The 22,324-nt window shown below is 46.0% G+C and overlaps 1 protein-coding gene across 1 annotated transcript in view; it reads right to left on the reverse strand.

The window, feature by feature from the left end:
- The window catches only part of B3GALNT2 (beta-1,3-N-acetylgalactosaminyltransferase 2), a 60,240-nt gene that overhangs the window by 3,931 nt on the left and 33,985 nt on the right, over nucleotides 1-22,324 (reverse strand). Inside the window, exons 6-11 of the mRNA XM_047701426.1 lie at nucleotides 11,390-11,500; nucleotides 9,115-9,193; nucleotides 4,385-4,568; nucleotides 1,518-1,643; nucleotides 733-892; nucleotides 126-182 (exon numbers count right to left, since the gene is read on the reverse strand). Coding sequence (XP_047557382.1) covers nucleotides 126-182; nucleotides 733-892; nucleotides 1,518-1,643; nucleotides 4,385-4,568; nucleotides 9,115-9,193; nucleotides 11,390-11,500 — 717 coding nt within the window. The remainder of the gene's footprint in view (nucleotides 1-125; nucleotides 183-732; nucleotides 893-1,517; nucleotides 1,644-4,384; nucleotides 4,569-9,114; nucleotides 9,194-11,389; nucleotides 11,501-22,324) is intronic.

Here is a 22,324-nt window from a genome sequence, read left to right on the forward strand (position 1 = left end):
TGAATCAGGGGCTCAGCCCTGCTGCTGGACTTTTTGCTCGCTGTTCCTGCCCCACGTCTGACCCAGGCGCCTCACTCCCTCACAATCCGCAGAGCCCCGGGGCCGGCCCCGCCAGGCTCGCTTACCTGGTAGCGCGCAGGTCCTATGGCTGCCATCCAGATGCCCATGCTCACGTCTTCACCCTGTACGCGCCCGAGATTCAAAATGCAGAAGCTGAAATGCTGCGTCATCTCTAAACACGATGTCACACGTTCCCATAAGTCCTCTTTCCGCTTCGTTCTGTAATTATTCTACCGGGAAACGCCAAGTCCACCACTTGTACACAGAGGGAAACCTAGCGGCTGTGGACACCCGGGGCCGGTCGACCGCCCTCAGAGGCCCCACGCCGGCAGCATGAGCACCACAGTGGCTCCGGTGGCCAGGTGGGCTGATGAGTGACACAGTCACCGGAATCCACAAAAAGGAAGCCCGTGCTTTACAGCCTCCCTCGTGACTGTCAAGCTTTCGGTTCCTCCAGGAACTATCCTTTGAAGTACAGCCCGAAAACCTATTAAGTAGGCTCAAAAAAGGATTTTAGGAACAGAATTTAGAGCCAGGGTTTGGAGGCCACGGCTGTGTCCCTGACCTCGGAGGGGGACTCCTCCCAGGTGCGCTGCTCTGTGCTCAGAGGTGGAACACTGGGCTGGACGGGACTCGGCGTGAAGAATACCCAGGGTGGAAATGCGGACTCACCTGATAGGTCTTCAGTCTGCCCGCGTTGCCGGCGAGCCAGTGCACGATGTCCCTGGAGATGACGTACCCCGAGCCGCAGGCAAAGGCTGGGTAGGCGGGACTGGGGTACTCCAGCTCCTGCCACTTGCCGGTTCGGTCCACTGCCCAGTTCAGTCTGAAACTGAGAGCCAAAAAGAGGTGGCTTCTTTGTGTCGGTGTGACACTACGAGTCCTACACTATGAGCCAGGACCCCTTTACGATCACTACAAAGGACTAAGCTGTAAAAGGAAAGAAGGAACTTTTTTTTTTTTTTTTTTTTTTTGGCCTAAGGAAAGGCATCATTTACCTAGCGGGTGTGTGACATGAAAGACTGGCGCATCACATTCTCTAAGTTACATCTGTGGGAGTTTCTGAAAGTACCAGAGCATCACGTGTACGTATGCTAAAGACCCCGAATCCATGCTGGATTCCTGAAGAAACAGCGAAGTTTCAGAAACGTGTCACAACTCTCTTCTACCCTGTACAGCTCCTCCTTACACGAGCACCGTTACTTCTAGGCCACGATATGAGAGCCACATGGTCTTCCCCTCCTCCTTCACCTTAGCCCAGGCTTCCCAGCCTGCAGATCTCCCCTCTCACTGCAGACTGCTAACGCCCAGGGGCACAGGGGCCCAGGGGCCCAGGCAGGAGGCTGCCCATCTCAGCCACATTTTGCTTGTGAAAAACAGCTTGTGTGTTTGTCATTCTAAATTAATTCCTTTTGATCAGGGACATGAAGCTGAAGAGCGAACAAGGTTTAACTTACTTTCCCCACCAAAAATTAGGCCCATCCAGATTCTTGTGGGCAATCCTATTAAATACAGCCTCCAAGTCTATGTAACAGTCGTCGTCTGTCTTCAGCAGTAAGTCAAAGCTGGTTGTTTCCACGGTCCTGTTGGCAGAAGGGAAAACGGGAGTCAGTGCATCTGTACCTCCGTACCAGGAGAGGAAGCGATGCCGCCGTGGTGACATCACCATCGTTTTACTGGAGGACCGTCCCTGGATGACCTGCACACTTTCTCTGTTTCTCCGAGGCTAAGAACATGCTCAAAACGCTGCCACCAGCAACTGCGTCCTCACTCGGTACTCACTGAGTGTAACACAGAGAAGCACCAAGCGGATCTGAAGGGTGCAGACGAAAACACCATAAACTACAGACCTGGCTTAAGTGGAACCTACGCGCAAACAAACGGTTCTGTGACCTTGTTCCCATCAGGCTGGCAAACATGCCAACCCTGGCACTTGGGTTCTTCCCGGGGGCCCAGGTGCGGGGACAGGTGTCCTCACAGGCTCTCCCACAGAACCCTGCTGCACAAGATGCCCTACTGTGCCACGAGTTCCACTCCACTCAGCTGATGGTTTTTAAAACACTGAGCTGTAACATGGAAACAGACTTCCCCGAAGAAATGATTCCCCGCAATTAAACTCTTATAAATGACCTTTAGGAAGGCACAGGAGGGTGACTTCATTTACCCAGACATGTAAAGGTGAGCAGAGACAAAACTGACTTCATTTCATAGTGCCAATCCCTGTCCATCTTGGATTAAAACAAAACAAACCCAGAGTCTTGCTAGGGAACCAAATGGCAGAAATCTGAATAAAAGAAATCTGGAGAAAGTGTTTTTTGGTCGAAGAATGGTGAATTTCACAACAGGTCCACACCAAAGTGCATGACCCTGTGCTTCTGAAGTTTACTTCTAATTAACAGTACAGGAGCACATAATATTTGCTCATCAGGAGGAACTCTGTGATAAAGGACACTGCGGTCACTGAGGAGTCACCTGAAGAAAGAATGCCTAGCGCCGCTTTCATTACAGCATGGACGGTAGACAGGTGTCACAGGCGGGAGGGGGAGGAGTGGGTCCCCAAGCCCAGGTCCATTAGCCTGTCACCAGTGATTCAGGTGGCAGTGATGACTAAGATCTCAGAGATGCGCAAGGAGTACAGGAGAGAAGACTTAAACCAAAGGTAACAGATAAACAACACTGAACTTACACAACCAGGAATCAGCTCCCGAGAGAAAGTCCTAGAACCCCACAATCCAGATTTCCCACTTCCTGGACCTCCATTCCCACCCTTCACTGAACTCTTTCCATTCCTGCCTTGGCCCCCTTATAACAAGGACCCCTGTCAGGGGCCTTGAGCTAAAGAAGGTTCTTTTTCTCGGTTCAGTTGTCCAAACACAACCCTGGTATTCTAGACACACCCTGATTTCCAGCTCTTACTTCTATCTGCCCTCTAGCCACAGGGTGTCTCCAAAATTATATTAACTTGCCCTAGCTCTGAAACATGACCTTCCATAAATGAATCCAGACTACATCCATCCACTCTGCCCAGGGCAACAGGCAAGAGAGAGCAACAGACTTGGTGGCTCACCAAGAAACGAGCTTCCTGATCCAGTTTTAAAAGACACAGATGTGTTTGGGGTGCCTGGGTGGCTCGCTGGGTTAAGCCGCTGCCTTCGGCTCAGGTCATGATCTCAGGGTCCTGGGATCGAGTCTCACATCGGGCTCTCTGCTTAGCGGGGAGCCTGTTTCCCTCTCTCTGCCTGCCTCTGCCTACTTGTGATCTCTCTCTCTGTCAAATAAATAAATAAAATCTTTAAAAAAAAAAAAAAAGACACAGATGTGGAAACCTCTAGATTTAGGCTAGAGACAGAGACAGCTCGGGTTCGTTCTAGGGTGGACAGTGTCACAGGGCTCAACAGCAAGTAAGTGGACCCCAGAGTGACTAATCTTGTTAACTGTACAAATATGTAAATAATAGTAGTTGTTACTGTTGCTGCCATCAGTCATATAAAGGCAGGAATGACAACCTGGGTGGAAGAAATGCTGAAGGGTTGGGAAGTTACAGGAGAATTCCAGGGCTTTGCATTTCATCTTATTGAAAACGTTTGGAATTAGGGCAAGTGGTTCTCGAATGCGTGGAGTAGAGGATGGAAACAGAATGTGCATGTTCTGAAGAGAATTCAGACCAGTAACCTGGGTTCGGGGGAGCTGTATGTGGGCCATGTAGGTCGGCAGGTGTGATCACCACTGAACACGGGACATTTTATTTTTTATTTTTTTTATTTTTTTATTTTTAAAGATTTTATTTATTTATTTGACAGAGAGAAATCACAAGTAAGCAGAGAGGCAGGCAGAGAGAGAGGAGGAAGCAGGCTCCCTGCTGAGCAGAAAGCCCGATGTGGGGCTCGAACCCAGGACCTGGGATCATGACCTGAGCCGAAGGCAGCGGCTTAACCCACTGAGCCACCCAGGCGCCCAAGGGACATTTTCAAACTCAGTGATTTTCATCTGGTGTTGGCTTGAGGCAACCAAGACAATTACTCACAGGACTCATTTTGACTCAGAGAGAATGGAACAACTCGAAATGAGAGCGACTTTTGCTCCATTTTTGATAAAGATTGTTCACATCACGGATCTGCTCATCTGAATGACAAAGCAGCAGAACTTTAAAAAGGTCAATCCTCACAAAGAACCAGGACACAAGACATCACATCCCAGGTGTTGAGGGGTTCTGGGGTTGGTTTAAAAAAAAAAAAAAAATGCAGGGATCTAACGTTAATAAATTGTTCCTACATCCCAAAAACAGTAAGACAAATTCTACCTACCCCACATTCTTACCACCTACCATCTGTAGAAGTTCAGCAATTTCGCAGGGACATTTCGGTAAGTGTCCACGACATCCACAAAAACAATGTCATCATAGATGCTGCTTTCCTCCCTCAGTAGGGCGTCTTCCCTGTGGAGGTTACTTATGTGGTCAAGAAGTCTTCGAGGGCGAGAATGGAGGTTTTGTAAGAGTGCGTCACCTTCTACAAAGGAAAATTCGAGAGATGGAGAAAAATGCTGTCACGAACGTGAGACCCAGCAAGTGAACGCTCTGTACGCTCACACCCTCTCCCTGGGGGACCCAACAGAAAGCAGCGGGAGGCCCCTGAGCTGGCCCTCCTGCCCCTGCGCGGATCCACAGCCACTCTCCTGCGGACAGTCCCGCGGCAGCCCGTCAGGCCGTGGGAGGCAGTGGGTCCCTCCACGACCACCCCAGCTCCTGACTCTGTATTTCACGTGCTCACAAGGACGTCCCCTGCGGCGCTGTTTGTAATGGAGGAAACTGAACCAACCTAAATGTCCCCTGACAGGAGAGTGACCAGCCTGGGGGACAGTCACGTAATGGGATACCACAGGCAGAAGATGTGACCTGATCTTGTATGTTCCGGGGAATGGCACTGACAAAAGATGCCAGGGAAGGGACCTTCATCGCTAGGTGATATGTACAATATGATGCCGTAGACCTCGATTATAAAATACTCCCATCAGAACTGTTATGGAAAGATACATACGTATGTAGTAGAAAGCAGGGAAGAAAGAAAGGAAAGTGTGCACATGAATTTCGGGACAGGGACACCCTGTCTGAGGGGAGGGAGGGACATGGTCGGACAGTTAGCAGGGAGGGGGATTGTGTCTGTGACGTTTTTTTCTTAAAAGGAAGCAAATATGACAAAACATAAGCATTTGTTAATTCTGAGTAAGAAGGACATGGCTGTTTCCCACAGCGCTCTCCATTCTTGGTGTCTCTGTGCTATTTCATAATAAAAATGTGCTGAAAGACACTTGTTTACTACCTCACATGTTAACGAATCACTTGTCACGTTGGTGCAGGCACTGGCCTCAGATCCTGTGGACTTAAGGCGGCCACTTTCACTAGGGCAGGATTTTCTCAAATGTCTCACTCCAATCAGAGAAAACGTCTAGTAAATACAGCGAGCGGCTGCAGGGCGAGGGAACAACAGAGCCGCTCAGCACCCCGCCTCCCGGGACCGCAGGGGAAGTCTGGGGTGCGGGGATCGAAGGCTGAGACCCGATTTCTGCCTTTGCCCATGGGGACACGCGGGGCAAAGCTGCAGGTTTCTGGGCCTGTGTTCTCATGAGCGGGAGGTGGAGGAGGGCAGGGACCGCTTGCTGACACCCGCATTCAGGTCGGGGCGGAGGCCACGACTCTGTCTTCAGCATGTGTCTTCCCAGAACTCTGAGGCAGCAGGACCCCAGACAACCACTGTTTGGGAAACTTGGGCTTGAATGACCCTGTGCTCTGCCAGCACGTTCTACTGTACATTCTATCACACTCTACCGTAAGAGCCTTTACTTGGGAGATAAAGAGAAATATATGCAATTTAACACTTGAAGGAAAGTACAAGTGTTTGAAAATTGGCAAAACGGGAGAACGGCTGTAACAAGGGGAGAGCAGGAATTAAATACAGGCCTTTCAGACGAACCCCACTGCCGGTGTCAGGAAACCAGGCACATGCAGTAGCAGACCTGCGTGTGCTTTAAACCGATGATCTGTCTGGCTGCGACCAAAAAGAACCGCAGCGCTGCCAGCCTCAGAGTTTGCTAGATCACGTCTGTCTAGCGAGCCTGCTAAGACACAGACATCTGCGCTCCAGTCTCGAAGATTTTAACTTTGTAGCTTGAGGTAGGGTCCGGACAGGGATGCCAATGCCCGACAAAATTTAATAACCGGTGTATAACCTGACGGTTCTGAATAGCACTTAGATCCTGATTTTAAAAAATGTATACTGAGATTTTTCAGATATATCCAGTACATGAGAAGACAGTCTACTCATTTTCATTTTTTTATCCTACAACTTAAGTTATTTCACTCTTATTTGAAAGAAATCATCCCTCACCCAGACCTTCCTTATTCCTTTAGCCTCCATGACAGAAAAATTATGACAAGCTTTTGTCCAGGGTACAGGAGCGGCCCCTTCTAGAACAGTTTAGTGGCAGAAGTCTCAAGGGCCCCTTAAATTAGTTTTTAAAACCTCCCGGTCGGGGCGCCTGGGTGGCTCAGTGGGTTAGGCCTCTGCCTTCGGCTCGGGTCATGGTCTCAGGGTCCTGGGATCGAGCCCCGCATCGGGCTCTCTGCTCAGCAGGGAGCCTGCTTCCTCCCTCTCTCTCTGCCTGCCTCTCTGCCCACTTGTGATCTCTGTCAAATGAATAAGTAAAATCTTGGAAAAAAACAAACAAACAAAAAAAACCTCCCAGTGGTATATTCGGGAATGAACTGGTCAGAGAAGGGAAGGTGCCGGATACTCCAGTCAAACAGTGCGTTACACCTGCCCCGGCCCCACGGCTTCGCCGCCTTAGGAAGCTGCCTGAGCTCCGGATCCGAGTTTTCCACAGGGCTGGGGTATTAATAGCCGCTTGGGGAGCTAAGTGGACACCTTCCTTGGCAGAGTGGTCTCACAGTTTCATGAAAACTCTCTGGACTGGAGTTAAGGATCTCTAAATTTTAAATCTATTTTTAATGGCAAGTTTATGGGCAAAACCCATGTGCCTGTTTTAGCTTACTCTTCGTGGTGATGTAACAATACGACGACTCCTGTGAGGAAACACTATAAATTAAGAGGCTTTTGAAAAAATTTTATAAAGCCACAGTCCATTTGCATCCCCAAAGAACAGGCAGTGGCTCAAACGGGGTGTGTGCCCTCCTCAACACTGTGCTGTCAAGGGCTCCGGGAGAGTCTCCTCTCAGGATCTGCTCTGCTTTCCCTGGTCACGGAGAGCCTTCAGGGAAGCTGGGTCCTAATTCTTTTATCAGAATCCATGCTCTGTGGAGCTCTGAGATGTCAAGACAGAAATTCCTCTGGGCACCTTTGTTCCCTAGGAGATGTTCAGGACAGGTGGCCAATAGGAACTGCATCCATGGTAGTCTGTCTTTCTCAACGATCAGGGACATGGAATTCTCAGGAATCATAGACAGATATTTAAGTAAGCATCATTCAAGAAGACAAACACAGCCACTCCCATCCTGACAAAATCCCTCTCGAGTTCTAGGCTAATGTTCCTGACCCCAAGTTTTAAAGGAATCTAACAAACCCATCCTTGAAATGTAATAGATTAGGAGAAGCATTTAACAAACTGTACTCTGAAAGAGAGTCTATGTTTAAATATTCACATGAGGAGAAAGTACACAGAAAGTGCACAGAAGCAGGACAGGAAGCTGAGTCCGCTGGGCCACCTCCAACAGAGGGATAGATGCAGGCATCAGAATGCACCACGCTTGTTGGGACAGGGAGAAAAAGGTTCTTCCCTTCTTCCCTTTCCTTCTGACAGTAGCACAAAACCCACTATAGCTATATGGCCTCTGTAGCCATTCTGCAGAAGTCCCCACTTGGCTACAGGATAAACCAGACACAGCCACACTAGGGCCAACAAAGTCCAAGGTCATAGATTTTTCAACGTCATCCTTAGGGTGAAAGACTGGATACTTTCCCTCTAAGAGTGGGAACAAGACAAGGATGTCTGCTCTACCACTTCTACTCAACACTGTATTAGACATTCTAGTCATGACATTTAGACAAGAAAAAGCAATAAAAGGCATCTCGATTTGGGGGGGGGGCGGGGAACATACAACTATCTCCATTAGCAGATGACATAATCTTGTAGGTGGAAAATCCTAAGGCACCCAACTAGTAACTTAATAAACGAATTCAGCAAAATTGCAGCATATAAGATTGATATATAAGAATCAGTTTTATTTCTATACATTAGCGATGAGAATCTAGAAATGTAAAAACCAATTCCACTTATAATAGTGCCAAAAAGAATATGTAAGAATAAACTTAGCAAAAGAAATGTAAGACTTGTACTCGGAAAACCATAAAACATTGCTAAAAGAATTTAGTTTAAGACGTAAGTAAATGGAAGGATATGCATGTTCTCGGATCAGGGACTTAATGTCAGAATGGCAACACTCCCTGAAAAGATCTGCATGTTCAATGACACCCCTTTCAAATTCCAGCTGGCTTGCTTGCAGAAATTGACAAGCTGAACCTAAAATTCATATGGAAATGGAGGACCCAGAAATGGAGGACCCAGAATAGCCAAAACAATCTTGAAAGAGAACAAAGTTGGAGGATTCACAGTTCCCGATGTCAAATCCTGCTACAAAGCCGCATATGCAAGATAGAGCAGTACGGGTAGAAGGACAGAGTGCACACACAGAAGTGGGAGCCCAGAAGTAAATCCTTACATTTAAGGTCAGAAAGTACAGCATGGAAGTTAACAGTCGGTAGGTGTTGCGGGAGGGGAGAATGAGGCACGTCCGCTAATGGGCACAGGGTTTCTTTCTGGAGCAATGGAAATGGTCTGGAATTAGCAGTGATGCTTGCAGAACTCTCACACCGCAAACCAGTGACTTAATCACTTTAAAAGGGTAAAGTGTTTGTGAATTATATATCAATAAAGCTTTTTTTTTAATTACAAAAAAAAAAATCCCCCTTTCCATCAAAGTACGGAGTAAGATTAGGTACGTGAGACTCAGCACACTCCTCACCTTCCAAGCCACCGACTTACCCTGAATGGTATAAATAAAACCGCCGGCCACTCCCTCCACACCTTCCATGAACTCGTGGGGCAAGGCGCCCTCCCCAGCCTGAAAACAAGGGAAGTGCTCAATGCTTCATTACTACAAGTACACTTCTATTTAAAACTGATGTGGCAAAATTTATAATGTGACTCCACAGCAGATAAATCCATTTAAGCCCTACACGAGATCAGGTTGACTTCAGTGTTCTACGTTTGTTATCTGATTGTTACCTTGTTTACAATATTAAAGATCAGGTGCACAGGGCAGTCCATAGGGCTCGGAATTCCAACTGACACAGAGTTACAGTCCTGAACTTGCTACCATAATAGCACAAAAACCAATTTTATTTTACATCCCAAACCTGCCACTTAAAAAAAAAAATGACCACCTTCGATTTCTTTGATACTGAAAACTGCCATGAATTCAAATACATCAAGGCAGATTTTTTCAAGTTTGTTCTACTGGCAGAGAAAGCCCCTTGAATGAACTGTGCAGATGGAGCCCGGCTGCTCATTGATGCTCTCCCAGCTGCCCAGGCTGGCCACAGGCCTCTCGGCCTCCGAGGACTGGAGGAGATTTTATGATTAGAGATTTACAAGTTCCCCAGTGTGGTGTTTCCCCTCTGTGTGCTGCACGCCCATGTGGCATCCCTGGCAGAGTGGGGCTGGGCCGGACCGCACAGGTGTGTGTGCGTGCGCGTGCGCGCACATGGCACCGCTCCCACACACTCCCCTACCAGCATGGCTGCAGCCTGGCCTGTCCCCTCAGCAGAGCTGTACTGCGCGGAGCAGTGTTTTAGGGCTGTACAGTCCCCATCCGGAGGTGGGACCGTGGGAGCTTATCGCTTAATGTGGAGGAAGCTACCGAAGGTGGAGCTAACGTTCCTGGCTTTGCAGAGCCAGGCAAGGTGGCACACTCTATTTTTTCATTGTGTACTCTACATTGTTTCGGCTTGTTTAGAACTTGATGGTACTTTTCATTAGCTTCTATCTAAAAGGTCACCGCTGGACTTTTAACAGTTTCTGACATTCTCAGAAGGGAGCAAAACTTGGGGAAACTTTCAGCTTCACTCATTTATGGTAGAAACCTGTATTTGTACGTGGGAGTTTCCTAGAAGGGGCTACCAAATGACCGGACTATTTTTTAAGGTTGTAAGCAGTCTTTTGCCCTCTACAACGATATTTACCCCCAAAGTGGGTCATTTGAGTCTTTCCATTTGAACCTAGTCCTCAACTCAGGAGTCATCTGGTTTCCTTTTGTGCAATCAACTTAATAACTACAGAATTTCAGCACATTTTGGATATTTTTTAAAGTTTCATAAATAGAAAAGGAGGCGACATGCTAAAGGCACTTGCCTTGGAAATAAGGAAAGAAAAGAATAAAACTATAATTAAATTTCATAAGACGTTCCATGCTAAATAAACGACTGTTGGTAACAAAGGATGAGATCCTAAAAATGACCCATAAGGCTAAGTTTGTAACTATATATGAATCTGTGATCTAATGATTTTCTTCCTCACTGGAGTATAAGTTCCACTGTGGGCCAGGAGTGGTTTTCTAAATGAGTAACAGCATACCACCTAATGTTTATTTCAAATTTGGGAATTAATTCATGTGAATATTAATAGCTAATGAAAATAGACTAAGCCCGTGAGCTGAGATGGCAAGCACTCTCCTAATCATTATACCAGAGCATCAAAGACAGTGAGACTGTGTTTGTGACACCACCACACACCCCACTTGTATTATTTAAAGCTCATCGTGTGAAGTCTGCCTACACCTTATCGTCCCACACTTACTTGGAGATATTTACCTATCAAACTTTCAAATCTGAAGCAAATCTGAATACATGAAAAATACGAGGCAGAAATCCCAGCAATATAAATGACACCAAAAGCTCTGCTGTATTTGCCAGCACAGCTGTCTATGCTGCTGTCATGAACGCCCTGCTAGGAAGGTGAGGGCGTGAGGATTCAGAACACTACCAAGCAAGCGTCCTTTGAGAATGTTAGCTTAGAAGTTATTGAGAAATGGGTGCCTGGGTGGCTCAGTGGGTTAAGCCTCTGCCTTTAGCTCAGGTCATGATCCCAGGGTCCTGGGATCGAGCCCCGCATCGGGCTCTCTGCTCGGCGGGGAGCCTGCTTCCTCCTCTCTCTCTGTCTGCCTCTCTGCCGACTTGTGATCGCTGTCTGTCAAATAAATAAATTAAAAAAAAAAAAATGCTACTATGCCGAACAGCCTTAGGAAGAAAGGATGACTTACCGTAATGACTCGGAGAACGCCGCCACCATCATTCACAGTCACTTTGTGGAGATTTCTTGACACGAGGCCTTGGAGGTCTTGGCTCTCCCACACGATGGTACCTTCAAAGCTCTTTTTGTGGAAAGATAGAGTCGATTTCTTTATTGTTGTCATTTAGGTTTTAAGTATGTTTTTAAGGAAAAATAATTTTTTCCCCTAAAACCTATTGGTTACAATTTTTATCCCCCTACGCTAACACACAGCACCATTAACATGTTGGTATATATGCTCGAGTCATTTTTCTCATGCGTATCTGAAAGATACAAGTACAAAGGGTGCAGAGACAATTTTGCTGCTGTTTGCATGTCCCTCACGCCAAAGAGTTTCCTGTTGTTACAGCTCGGACGACCATTCTTTGCCACGCACACACAACTGACGTGCATCAAGTCGCGATCCCGAGTCACGCAGACAGGTCCCCATGGCAGATCTGGGCTCTACCAACTATCTAGTGAAGCATGTTTTGGTGTGAATGTTTATTTTGTTTCAAAATACATTTTCAGAGTTGAAATTATGGGGACAAGAAAGAAATAGAGATATTTTATACAGATTTTGGGACACAATGTCAAACTTTTTTCAAAAAGGAAATTACCTATTTTCCCAATTTACAAAAATACTACCTGCACTGTATTCTTCCAAGTATGGGATATTAATGAAAGCAAAGACATTTACGTCAATTTAGTAGATTAAAAGATGATTCCTCATTAACTGCATTTCTTTTGATTTCTAATGTTTATAAATTACACAGTCTCTACTGGGAGTTACTGATCCATGCCTCTTTGCCATTTAGCTACTGAGTTTTCTACTTTTCTTATTAATCTGTGTTATCTTGTAATAAATAATTCTGTTTCTATAACACATGCTAAAATATTTTTTCAGAACTGTTTGCCACTTTTTTTTTTTACTTAAAAGGTCCATAAGTTTTATCTTGTCAAATCTGTCAAGCTTTCTGTTTGTGATAATTATTAAATTCTGGGCTTAGAAAGTTACACTCTCTGCCCAAAGGTTTGACACATTTAAATTCTAGTGTCTTCTAACTTTTCCAGGAGGGTTCAGCTGCTCCTTTGTACTGCTCAGGCCGTCCCCACTGTCAGCCCCTCTGGCTTGCTCCAGAGATCCAACGGAAGGCAGCTGGCATCCAATTTTTCCCTACCACATCAGCCTGTCTTCTTTTCCTAATACCCCACTTACCAGTCTGATACTTCCTGTTTATTTACTACTGTCGAACTAACAATTCCCACTAGAACACAAGCACCATGAGAACAGGGATCTCGTATGTCTTATTGACCACCATATTCCTGGCACCTAGAATGGCCTGACATGCTTAACAGGCACTTGAAAAATATTTACTTAATAAACAATGTTAATTGTTAATTGGAATGATTTTTGGTCTAGAACACCAGACAAAAGATACAGCTTTAATTATCTTTTAATTTTTTTTCACATATTAAAATTAAGAGATAAAGCGCTGTAAAGTCTCAGTTAGCCAGCATTAGGAAGGGCACTATATAAAACTGAACTTTCCAATAAGTGAGGCCAGTGGTTTGAAAGGTTAGGCCTTTCAAGCAAGGCCAGTGGTTTGAAAGCTTTTTGTAAAGCATTATAACTCCTCTATGAAACGGAAACGCTAGGAGTTAGGATTCCTTGGGCAGTCTGTCACTTTATAGTCTGCACTGTTGGGGAGACTCCTGATGTGCTTTGAGGAGCCCCAGGGTTCCAGAGAGCAGGCCTCTTGGACACACTGTGGGGGGTCACCGCCTGACCTCGAGCACAGAACAAGCAATGCCACCTCATGGGGCTGGGCCAGGGGTTAATGATGACACCCGTGCAGTGTGTGGGGTCTCTGCTCAGCGCAATGGAGCTTTAAGACCACTAGAAGGAAAGCAGAAAGTGAAGGGCCCCTTTAAAAGATCTCGTTGTCTTATCTTGGAAATGGGCACAGATTATTTCTCTACTCTCCCTGGAAAGCCTTAACTCTCCAGCTGAACCTTGAGTCCCTAAAAACAGCATCCTTACAGACACATGCACAGAGGGAAACAAGCCTAGGGAGAAATACAAGTATCCTGGGAAACATGTGGATAATGTCACATTCCTCTAACCTTTCTATATGTAGTCAAGTTTTCAACAGTGGATCTGTATTCCTTTCCTATATTTTCACTTTTATGATCAAAAAAATTTTTTTAAACATATGTATACAAGGAAATAAATTTTGGGTCAATCTTCTTCCAGACACGAGGCATTCGTTATCTAAACTTTTGAGTGTCTACAACGCAGCAGTCTACGGGCTACTGGAACATTTACAGGAGTGAAACAGCTCCTATCTTCAGATCCTCATAATATGCCCTGCTGGGGTCAGTGACAGAGGAAAGTCACTCTGCCTGAGGTCCGCCAGGACTCCAGATGACAGAGCCCGGGGCAGAGTCTGGCAGGCGTCTGAGCAGCAAAGGGAGAGGTGGACGAGCACTCCTCAAAAGGCAGGCATGAGAGCACTGCAAGCCCAGGAAAGTGTGGAGAGTTTAGTGCCACCGAAGCCCCAGGCTGAGGAAAGGAGACGTGGAAGGCGGCTCTGTCAGCGCTGCCTGCGGGAACAGTCTGTCCTTCATCCCCAAGCCGGGGGAGCATTTGTTTGCAAGCACAGAAGTGATGCAATCCTAGCCCCCATTTTAAACGGTCACTCCAGGAGCAGAACAGCATCAGGCAGGCGGGTAAGGAGACTGGGAACTGGACTATTATGGAGGTCCAGGTGAGGAGTCAGCACTAACCTAGAAATTCAGACTGTCTTCTGAGAAGCTGAAGGAGACACAGATATATGGAAAGATATTCAAGCTCGCAGATTGGAAGCATTAATATTATTAATATGTCCATACTACTCAAAGCAATCTAGAGATTCGAGGTAATCTCTACCAAATTCCAATGGGGTCTTCATAGAAATACAGCAAGTGCTACTGAAATCTGCACAGAACCACAGAAGACCCCAAACAGCCAAAGCAACCCGAAGAAAAACACAGCTGGAGGCATCCTGCTTCCTGATTTCAAACTATATTACAAAGCTACTGAGAACAAAACAGCACGCTATTGGCATAAAAACTGGAACATTGATCAATGGAACAGAAGGGCGAGCCCAGAACCAAGCCCATGCATAAATGGTCAATTCACTTACCACTGAGGAGGCAAGAAAATACATGGGAAAGACAGACAGACACTGCAACAAATGGTGTTGGGAAAACAGCCAAATGCAAGGAAAGAACCTGGACCACTATGCTATGCCATATACCTCAGAATGGATTTAAGACCCAAACAGAAGACCTCACATCGTAAGATTCCTAGAATAAAACTTAGGTGGTAGGTTCTCTGACACTGGTCTTGGCAATGATTTTTTTGGATTTGACACCAAAAGCAAAAGCAACAAAAGCAAAAATAAACAAGTAGGACTACATCGAACCAAAAAGCTGCTGCATAGCACAGGAAACCATCAGCAAAATGAAAAGGCAACCTATGAATGGGAGAAAATATTTGCAAAGGATATACCTGACGAGGAATTACTACCCAGACATATAAAGAATTCCCACAACTCAACAGCAAAAACTAAACAATCCAATTAAAAGATGTGCAGAGGATCTGAATAGAATGTTTCCAAAGACAACACAACGCGCAGATGGCCAACAGGTACATGAAAAGATGCTTTCATCATCAGGGAAATGCAAATCAAAACCACAATGAGAGACCACCTCATGACACCTCATGACAGTCACCGCCTGTCAGAATGGTGACTAAGATGCGGAGGAAAGGGAACCCTCGTGCGCTGCTGGTGGGAATGTAAACCGTTGTAGACACTGTGGAAACAGTATGGAGGGTCCTCAGAAACTGAGAACTAGAACTACCATATGATCCAGCAATTCCATTTCTGGGTATTTATCCAAAGGGAATGAAAACACCCACTTGAAAAGACACCTGTGCCCCCTTGTTCACTGCAGCATGTTTACAAAAGCCATGATGTGGACACAACCTGAATGCCCACAGATGGATGGATGGATGAAGATGTGATGCAAATACACATACGTGCGTGCGCACATGCACACACAGACACAGGAATATTATACAGCCATAAAAGGAAGGAAACCTTGCCATTTCCAACATGGATGGACCTTGAGGCCGTTATGCTAAACGAAATCAGTCAGAGAAAGACAAACACCATATGACTTCACTTATATGTGGAATCCAACACGTTTTTAAAAACCAAAAAATGAAACACTGAACTCTTAGATACCGAGTATCAGATGGGTGGTTGCCAGAAGAGGGTGCTGAGGGGCTGCGTGAAATGGGAGAAGGGGGTGAAAAGGTGCAAATTTCCAGCTGTAAAATAGTAAGTCCTGAGGATGTAATGTACAGCATGGTGGGCAGTTAATAATGTTGTATATATGAAAGCTGCTAAGTGAGGAGATCTTAAAAGTTCTCATAAGAAATGTAACCGTGGTGATGGAAGTTAACTAGACTCAGTGTGATCATACTGCAATATCCAATCATTATGCTGTACACCTGAAATGAGTATGTTATATGTCAATTATATCTCCATAAAAAAAGGAAAAAAAGATTGCCTTCTGAGTTGAATAATTAAATGCATACGTTAAAGGGAACAATGTCTCTGATAACTGAGAAGGCTGTGATTGAAGCTTAATTAGTAAACTCACTACCTCAAAACAACAGATCAAGTATATTCCTATACAAAAGCTGGGTTGAGAGAGAAATCTGGGCAACGGAGCAATGTCTAGTGGGAGGGAGACGCAGGAATGGGAAGACACCGATCATTCCAGTCACATTGTGCCCGAACGAGCCAGCTCTCGGAAACAAACACATCCCACTCCTGTAAGCAAAGCCAAGGATCAAACCCAGCACTGCTCTGAGTTGGGTCTTTGGTGTCTGACATCCCAGTAAGGAGGTTCCCAGACAGGGGTCATGACTTTCAAATCTAATAAGCTAATACCTATTAAAGATGAATGAACAGGTGCTCTGGTTTACAAACCGGTCTTCTGTGAATTTATTCAGTTTCATTCAGTGAGACTCTGGTCATCTCTATGCGAACTAACTGGAAGGTCAGTGCTAGAACCTGAAAGCTAAGTCCGAGACCCTTGGTAACGTGCAGCTGCTCTGGGTTAATCATGTGTCTTTCTTCTGGCAAAACAGCCTCCTGCCCTTGTATACATTCCTCTAAAACTTTAGCAGTAATAAAAATTAAAAAAAAAAAAACTTATTTAAATTCTAGTTAGTTAACATACAGTGCAATATCAGCTTCAGAATTCAGTGATCCATCCCTTACATACAACACCCAGTGCCTGTCACAACTAGTGCCCCTCTTAATGCCCATCCCCCACCTAGCCCAGCCCCCACCCACCTCCCTCTATCAACCCTCAGTTTGTTCTCTATGGTTATGAGTCTCCTATGGTTTGTTTTCCTCCTCCCCCACCATAGGTTCATCTGTTTTGTTTCTTAAATTCCACGTATGAGTGAAATCATACGGTATTTTGTCGTTCTTTGACTTCTTTCACTCGGCATTGCAATCTCTAGCTCCATACACATCACTGCAAATGGTAACATTTCATTCTTTTTGATGGTTGAGCAATACTCCTGTGTGTGTGTGTGTGTGTGTGTGTGTGTGCGCGCGCGCGCGTGTGTGTGTGACATAATGCTGCTATAAATACTGGGATACAGGTGCCCCCTCGAATCTGTATTTTGGTATCCTTTGGGTAAAGACCCAATAGTGTGATTGCTAGGTCATAGGGTAGCTCTATTTTCAACTTTCTGAGGAGTCTCCACACTGTTTTCCAGAGTGCCTGCACCAGCCTGCGTTCCCACCAACAGTGTGGGAGGGCTCCCCTTTCTCTGCATCACCAACACCTATTTTCTTGTGTTACTAATTTTAGCCATTCTGACAGGTATAAGGTAGTAGCTCATTTTTTAAAAAGATTTATTTATCTAACAGCATGCACGTGAGCGTGTGCAAGCAGCGGAAGGGGCCAAGGGAGATGGAGAGAGGCAGACTCCCCATTGAGCACGGAGCCCAACATGGGGTTCGATCCCAGGACTCTGAGATCATGACCTAAGCCGAAATCAAGAGCTGGTCACTTAAGCGACTGAACCACCCAGGCACCCCTCACCATGGTTCTGATTTGTGTTTTTCCTGCTGGTGAGTGATATGGAGAGTCTTTTCATCTGTTAGCCATCGGATATCTTCTTTGGAAAAGTGTCTATTCATGTCTTCCACCCATTTCTTTTCAAAATTTTATTTACTTCAGAGAAAGAGAGCATGAGCAGGGGAAAGGGTGGAGGGGAAGCAGACTCCCCACTGAGCAGGGAGCCTGACATGCGACCTGATGCCAGGACCATGACCCGAGCAGAAGGCAGACGTTTAACCAACATTTAACCACCCAGGCACTCCATCATGATCCACTTAACAGGATTATTTGGTTTTGGATACCAACCCTTTATCAGACACGTTATTTGCAAATATCTTCTCCTATTCCGTGGACTGCCTTTTAGTTCTGTTGACTGCTTCACTGTGCAGAAGATTTTCATCTTGATGAAGTCCCAACAGCTCATTTCTGCTTTTGTTTCCCTTGCCTCTGGCAACGTGTGTCATTATAAGTGTCCACGGCCGAGGTCAAAGAGGTTGCTGTTTGAATAGTGATAAAGTTTGGGAGAACTCGTACCAAACACATCCAGGCAGAAGAACTGATAGGATTTAGTGAGTGCCTGGATACGAGAGTTGAGGGTAAATCCCATGATTCTGGTTTGGGCGCCTGAGAAAAAGGAGATACCACTACCCAAGATGGAAATACAGGGGAGATGAGGACGGATGGGAGAGAGATGATCTTAGCATCAGAAAGTCCCTGCGACACCCGTGTGGAGAAGAAATTAGAATTTCTCTAATTCACATTAGAGAAATGTGAGCCGTAGCTGGATTCAAGAGCCATGACCGAACAGGAGGTAATGGATACAATTGCTAAGGAAGGAGTAAAACAAATAGAAACCTGGGTATCAAATCCTAATGATTAAGAGGAAATCGAGGGGTGCCTGGCTGGCTCAGTCAGTGGAGCATACGACTCTTGATCCCAAGGTTGTGAGTTCGAGCCCCACACTGGGTGTAGAGATCACTTAAAAATAAAATCTCTGAACAAAAGAGCAAAGTGAGAGAGGAGATGATGAAGTACACTGGGAAGAAGGACTGGGCCAGATGTGGCTGGACCAAAAGAAGGCAGATTATATAAGCTAAGAGAAAAATGCAATCAACGAAGTGAAGGACGAAAAGTGTCCCCTGGAGTTGGGAGTGGGGTCACGGGCCTGCTATTTCAGATGATCCATCCCAAAAGTAAAGGCTATCATGACCAAATAAAAATGCTTCACCTTGAAACTATAAATCTAGAAAGTACGAAAACAAAACAAGGCATTCTGTCCTGTCCGCTGAGCTGACACTGGCATTTACCCTGCTGTTTCACGGTGGCTCCTGCTGGTGCCCAGCTGCAGTAACTTTGTGACTGGGATATGACACAGCATCAACACTGTGGACTAAACTGGGTAACTGCCTGAAAAACTCATCGGCCCCCAACACAATCCTGGTGTCTTCCCTGCACTTCCACAAGCCAGCGGTGGGGGGGGGGGGGGCTGAATCTAGCCTCCCTTTCCTGTACCTGCTCCTGCCCCGAGGCACAGCTGAAGCTCTGGTTCTCGCTTTTCTCACAGGCCGGCCTTCTACTCTCTGATACAAAGTCATCAGAAAGCTGGGGATCTCTTCGGAAGAGGAACAACTTGTTTGTGGCAATTACCTGCTGAGACCGTAAAACCAAAACAAAAGCCAGGAAACACAGCCCAGTGTGGGCTGGAGAAAGATCTCATAAATGATCTCACCCGTAAGGTAAGCTCGCTCTCAGCAAGCCCTTTCACATGTTAATTCCCTTGTGCCATGTTTCTAACTTCTCATCCAAACCAACAGAGTAGCTTGAATCTATACTACTTTAGCACTTAACAATTTTTTATGGATTGGGGAAATGACATCTAAGGAATGTCAACTGTCACCAACAGTGACTGTGCAAGTACCCACAGGGCCAATAGCAATGTCTCTAGTGACTCAGGGGAACAAAAATAGTCTTTTTTTTTAATCAAAATTAGTTTCAGGTTTCAACTGCACCAGTAAGGAAAATACAAAATTAGAGAAATAAATATTTTAAGAGACGCGCACAGCAGTCTCCGTTTAAATCTGTGACTCCCACCGAGATTTATGCTTTGGTGAGTCACAAGATGAAAACGTTACAAGAGCTTTGCTTACTTGACAAGCTGTACTGCTGACATGTTACTCCGGGAGGCTGTGAGGCACAGAGGGAGTAAGATGATGGGCAAATCGTCTACTACTCTCTTGAAAAATGGCATAAATGATGTTTGTCTTCGTCATTCTTTGCTGATGACACACAAGCAAATCATTCATCACTATCATTTTTTCTGTGCTAATAAACCCAATTAGGCTTGAGGCAGCAAAAATGAGCATCTATGTACAATTAAACACAGTTTCAACAAAAATAGAATTTTTCTGTAAAAGGAAGAACTTTTTTAAAAAGTTGTTTTTATAAAGCTAATATGTATTTATTACAGAATATTCAGAAAATGCACAAAAAGGAGAAAACAAAAATCATCCATAATGCTACCTCCTCACCCCTGGGTATAGCCACTGTTAAATAATGGCACATTTTTAAAAGAAAAAAATATTACTCAGAAGTAATGAAAAATAAAAAGTCAATTTAGCTTAAAGCTTCAAGCGAAATAAAGCTCACAAGGCTGTAGGCATGAAAAATCTTAACCGAAATGGCCACTTATCGTCCCATCATTAGCATCTCCTGCTACATACATAGTCCAGTCCTTGCCTCAACCCAGTTATTTTGAAAAACTTCAAATCTACAGAAAAACTGAAATTAACCCCATATCACCTAGACTCATCAGCTGTTAACATTTGGCCATATCTGCTTTTCCTCTGTCTGTATACATGTCCTTTTCTGTTCTTGTTGGTTGTTAAACACTTGAGTACTCTAACATGTACTTCCTAAGAACAAGGACATTCTAAGGGAAAGTAATAATTTTTGTGGATTAGCCAAACAGCATAATCCTTTTTTTTAATTAATTTATTTTTTTTAAAGATTTTATTTATTTATTTGATAGAGATCACAAGTAGGCAGAGAGGCTGGCAGAGAGGGAGGAGGAAGCAGGCTCCCTGCTGAGCAGAGAGCCCGATGCGGGGCTCGATCCCAGGACCCTAGGATCATGACCTGAGCCGAAGGCAGAGGCTTTAACCCACTGAGCCACCCAGGCGCCCCCAGTATAATCCTTTTTTAAAAAAGATTTTATTTATTCATTTTGAGAGAGAGAGAGCATGCACGAGTGGGGAGAGGGACAGAGAAAGAGAGGACGAGCGAGGAGGTGGGCCAGAGGGAGAAGCAGGCTGGCAGAGTCCCCGCTGAGCAGGGAGATGGACGTGAGGCTCGATCCTAGGATCCTGGGATCATGACCCAAGCCGAATGCAAAATTTGTACCTCTAGGGGCACTTGGATGGCTCAGTTGCTTAAGCCTCTGCCTTTGGCTCAGGTCATGATCCCAGTGTTCTGGGATTGAGCCCCCGCATTGGGAGTCCCCGCTCAGCGGGGAGTCTCCTTCTCCCTCTCCCTCTGGCTGCCACTCTGCCTGCTTGTGCTCTTGTGCATAAAATCTTTTAAAAAAATCTGTAATTCGATCTAGAAGACTGACCAAGACAATGGGGCAGACTCTGTAACACTGTGATTAGCCTCAGGTATTAAAGCTGATTTTCTTCCTCTTCGCCCCACACCATGACTCCTTCCTCTGAAAGTTTCTCAACGTCACCATCACCGACCTTTTGAGCCAGATAATTCTTTGTTGTGGGGGCTTGTGTGTGTGTTGTAGGATGTCCAGCAGCACCGTTGGCCTCTAGATGCCAGGACCACTGCACACCCAGCTGTAACCCTGAGTGAGTCCCTGGGCATGGCTAAGTGCTCCTGGCAGGAGAGACTCTGCTCTTGAACAACAGGTCCCAGAAGTCCCGATGAGTGGCAGCACGAATGAGGACAGTGTGCATTTATCTCCCTAACGCTTACCATGCGGCGTCATGTTCTGGCATTCTGCAGGTCTGAAAATCATTTAGTCCCTGGAATGAGCCTCTCAACCAGCTGGCGTAGCCCCATCTTATGGATGAGGGATGGACACGGTGAGACTGAACGGCCTGCACAGGTCACACCGACCCCGAGCGGCAGCGCGGGGCTGCCTGGACTCTCTCGTGCAGCGCCCACGGCTGCCTGCTCGGACACCTGCTCCCAAACGTGCCCTCACGTACTTACTCCCTGGTACGTCATTTTTCTCTTTCCTACTCATGCCAACCCGAAGCCTTTTCTGGGCAAATCCACTCTATGCCAGCCTTCAGACCGCTCCAAGACCACCTGACACAACGCCAGTGCCCCGGGCTCCTCGGAGCAGCATGACTGTTCCTCTGGGAAGGGTTCTAGCAACCACAGAAAGCCTGGGGCGTTGCCCACGCTCGTTCTGAGCAGAAAGTCTCACTGAGGACTTGCTTCCCCCCTCGGGGAGCTTATGTACTAGTTAATCCGGGACAACCTCAGGGAGTTTGTGTACTAGTTAATCCAGGACAACCTCAGGGAGCTTGTGTACTAGTTAATCCGGGACAACCTCAGGGGGCTTGCGTACTAGTTAATCCGGGACAATGGCTCCCACCGTGCCTGGCATGCGGTCAGCTAGGTACCGGCTCGGGGCCAGCTCCTCTCGTCCCTCCAGGACGGCAGCTGCTCTCAGGGCAGGGAACTCTCACTGTGTCCTCACAGAGCCCCAGTGCTTGGC

This window comes from Lutra lutra, chromosome 14, assembly GCF_902655055.1.
Source record: "Lutra lutra chromosome 14, mLutLut1.2, whole genome shotgun sequence".
NCBI classification, from domain to species: Eukaryota; Metazoa; Chordata; class Mammalia; order Carnivora; family Mustelidae; genus Lutra; species Lutra lutra.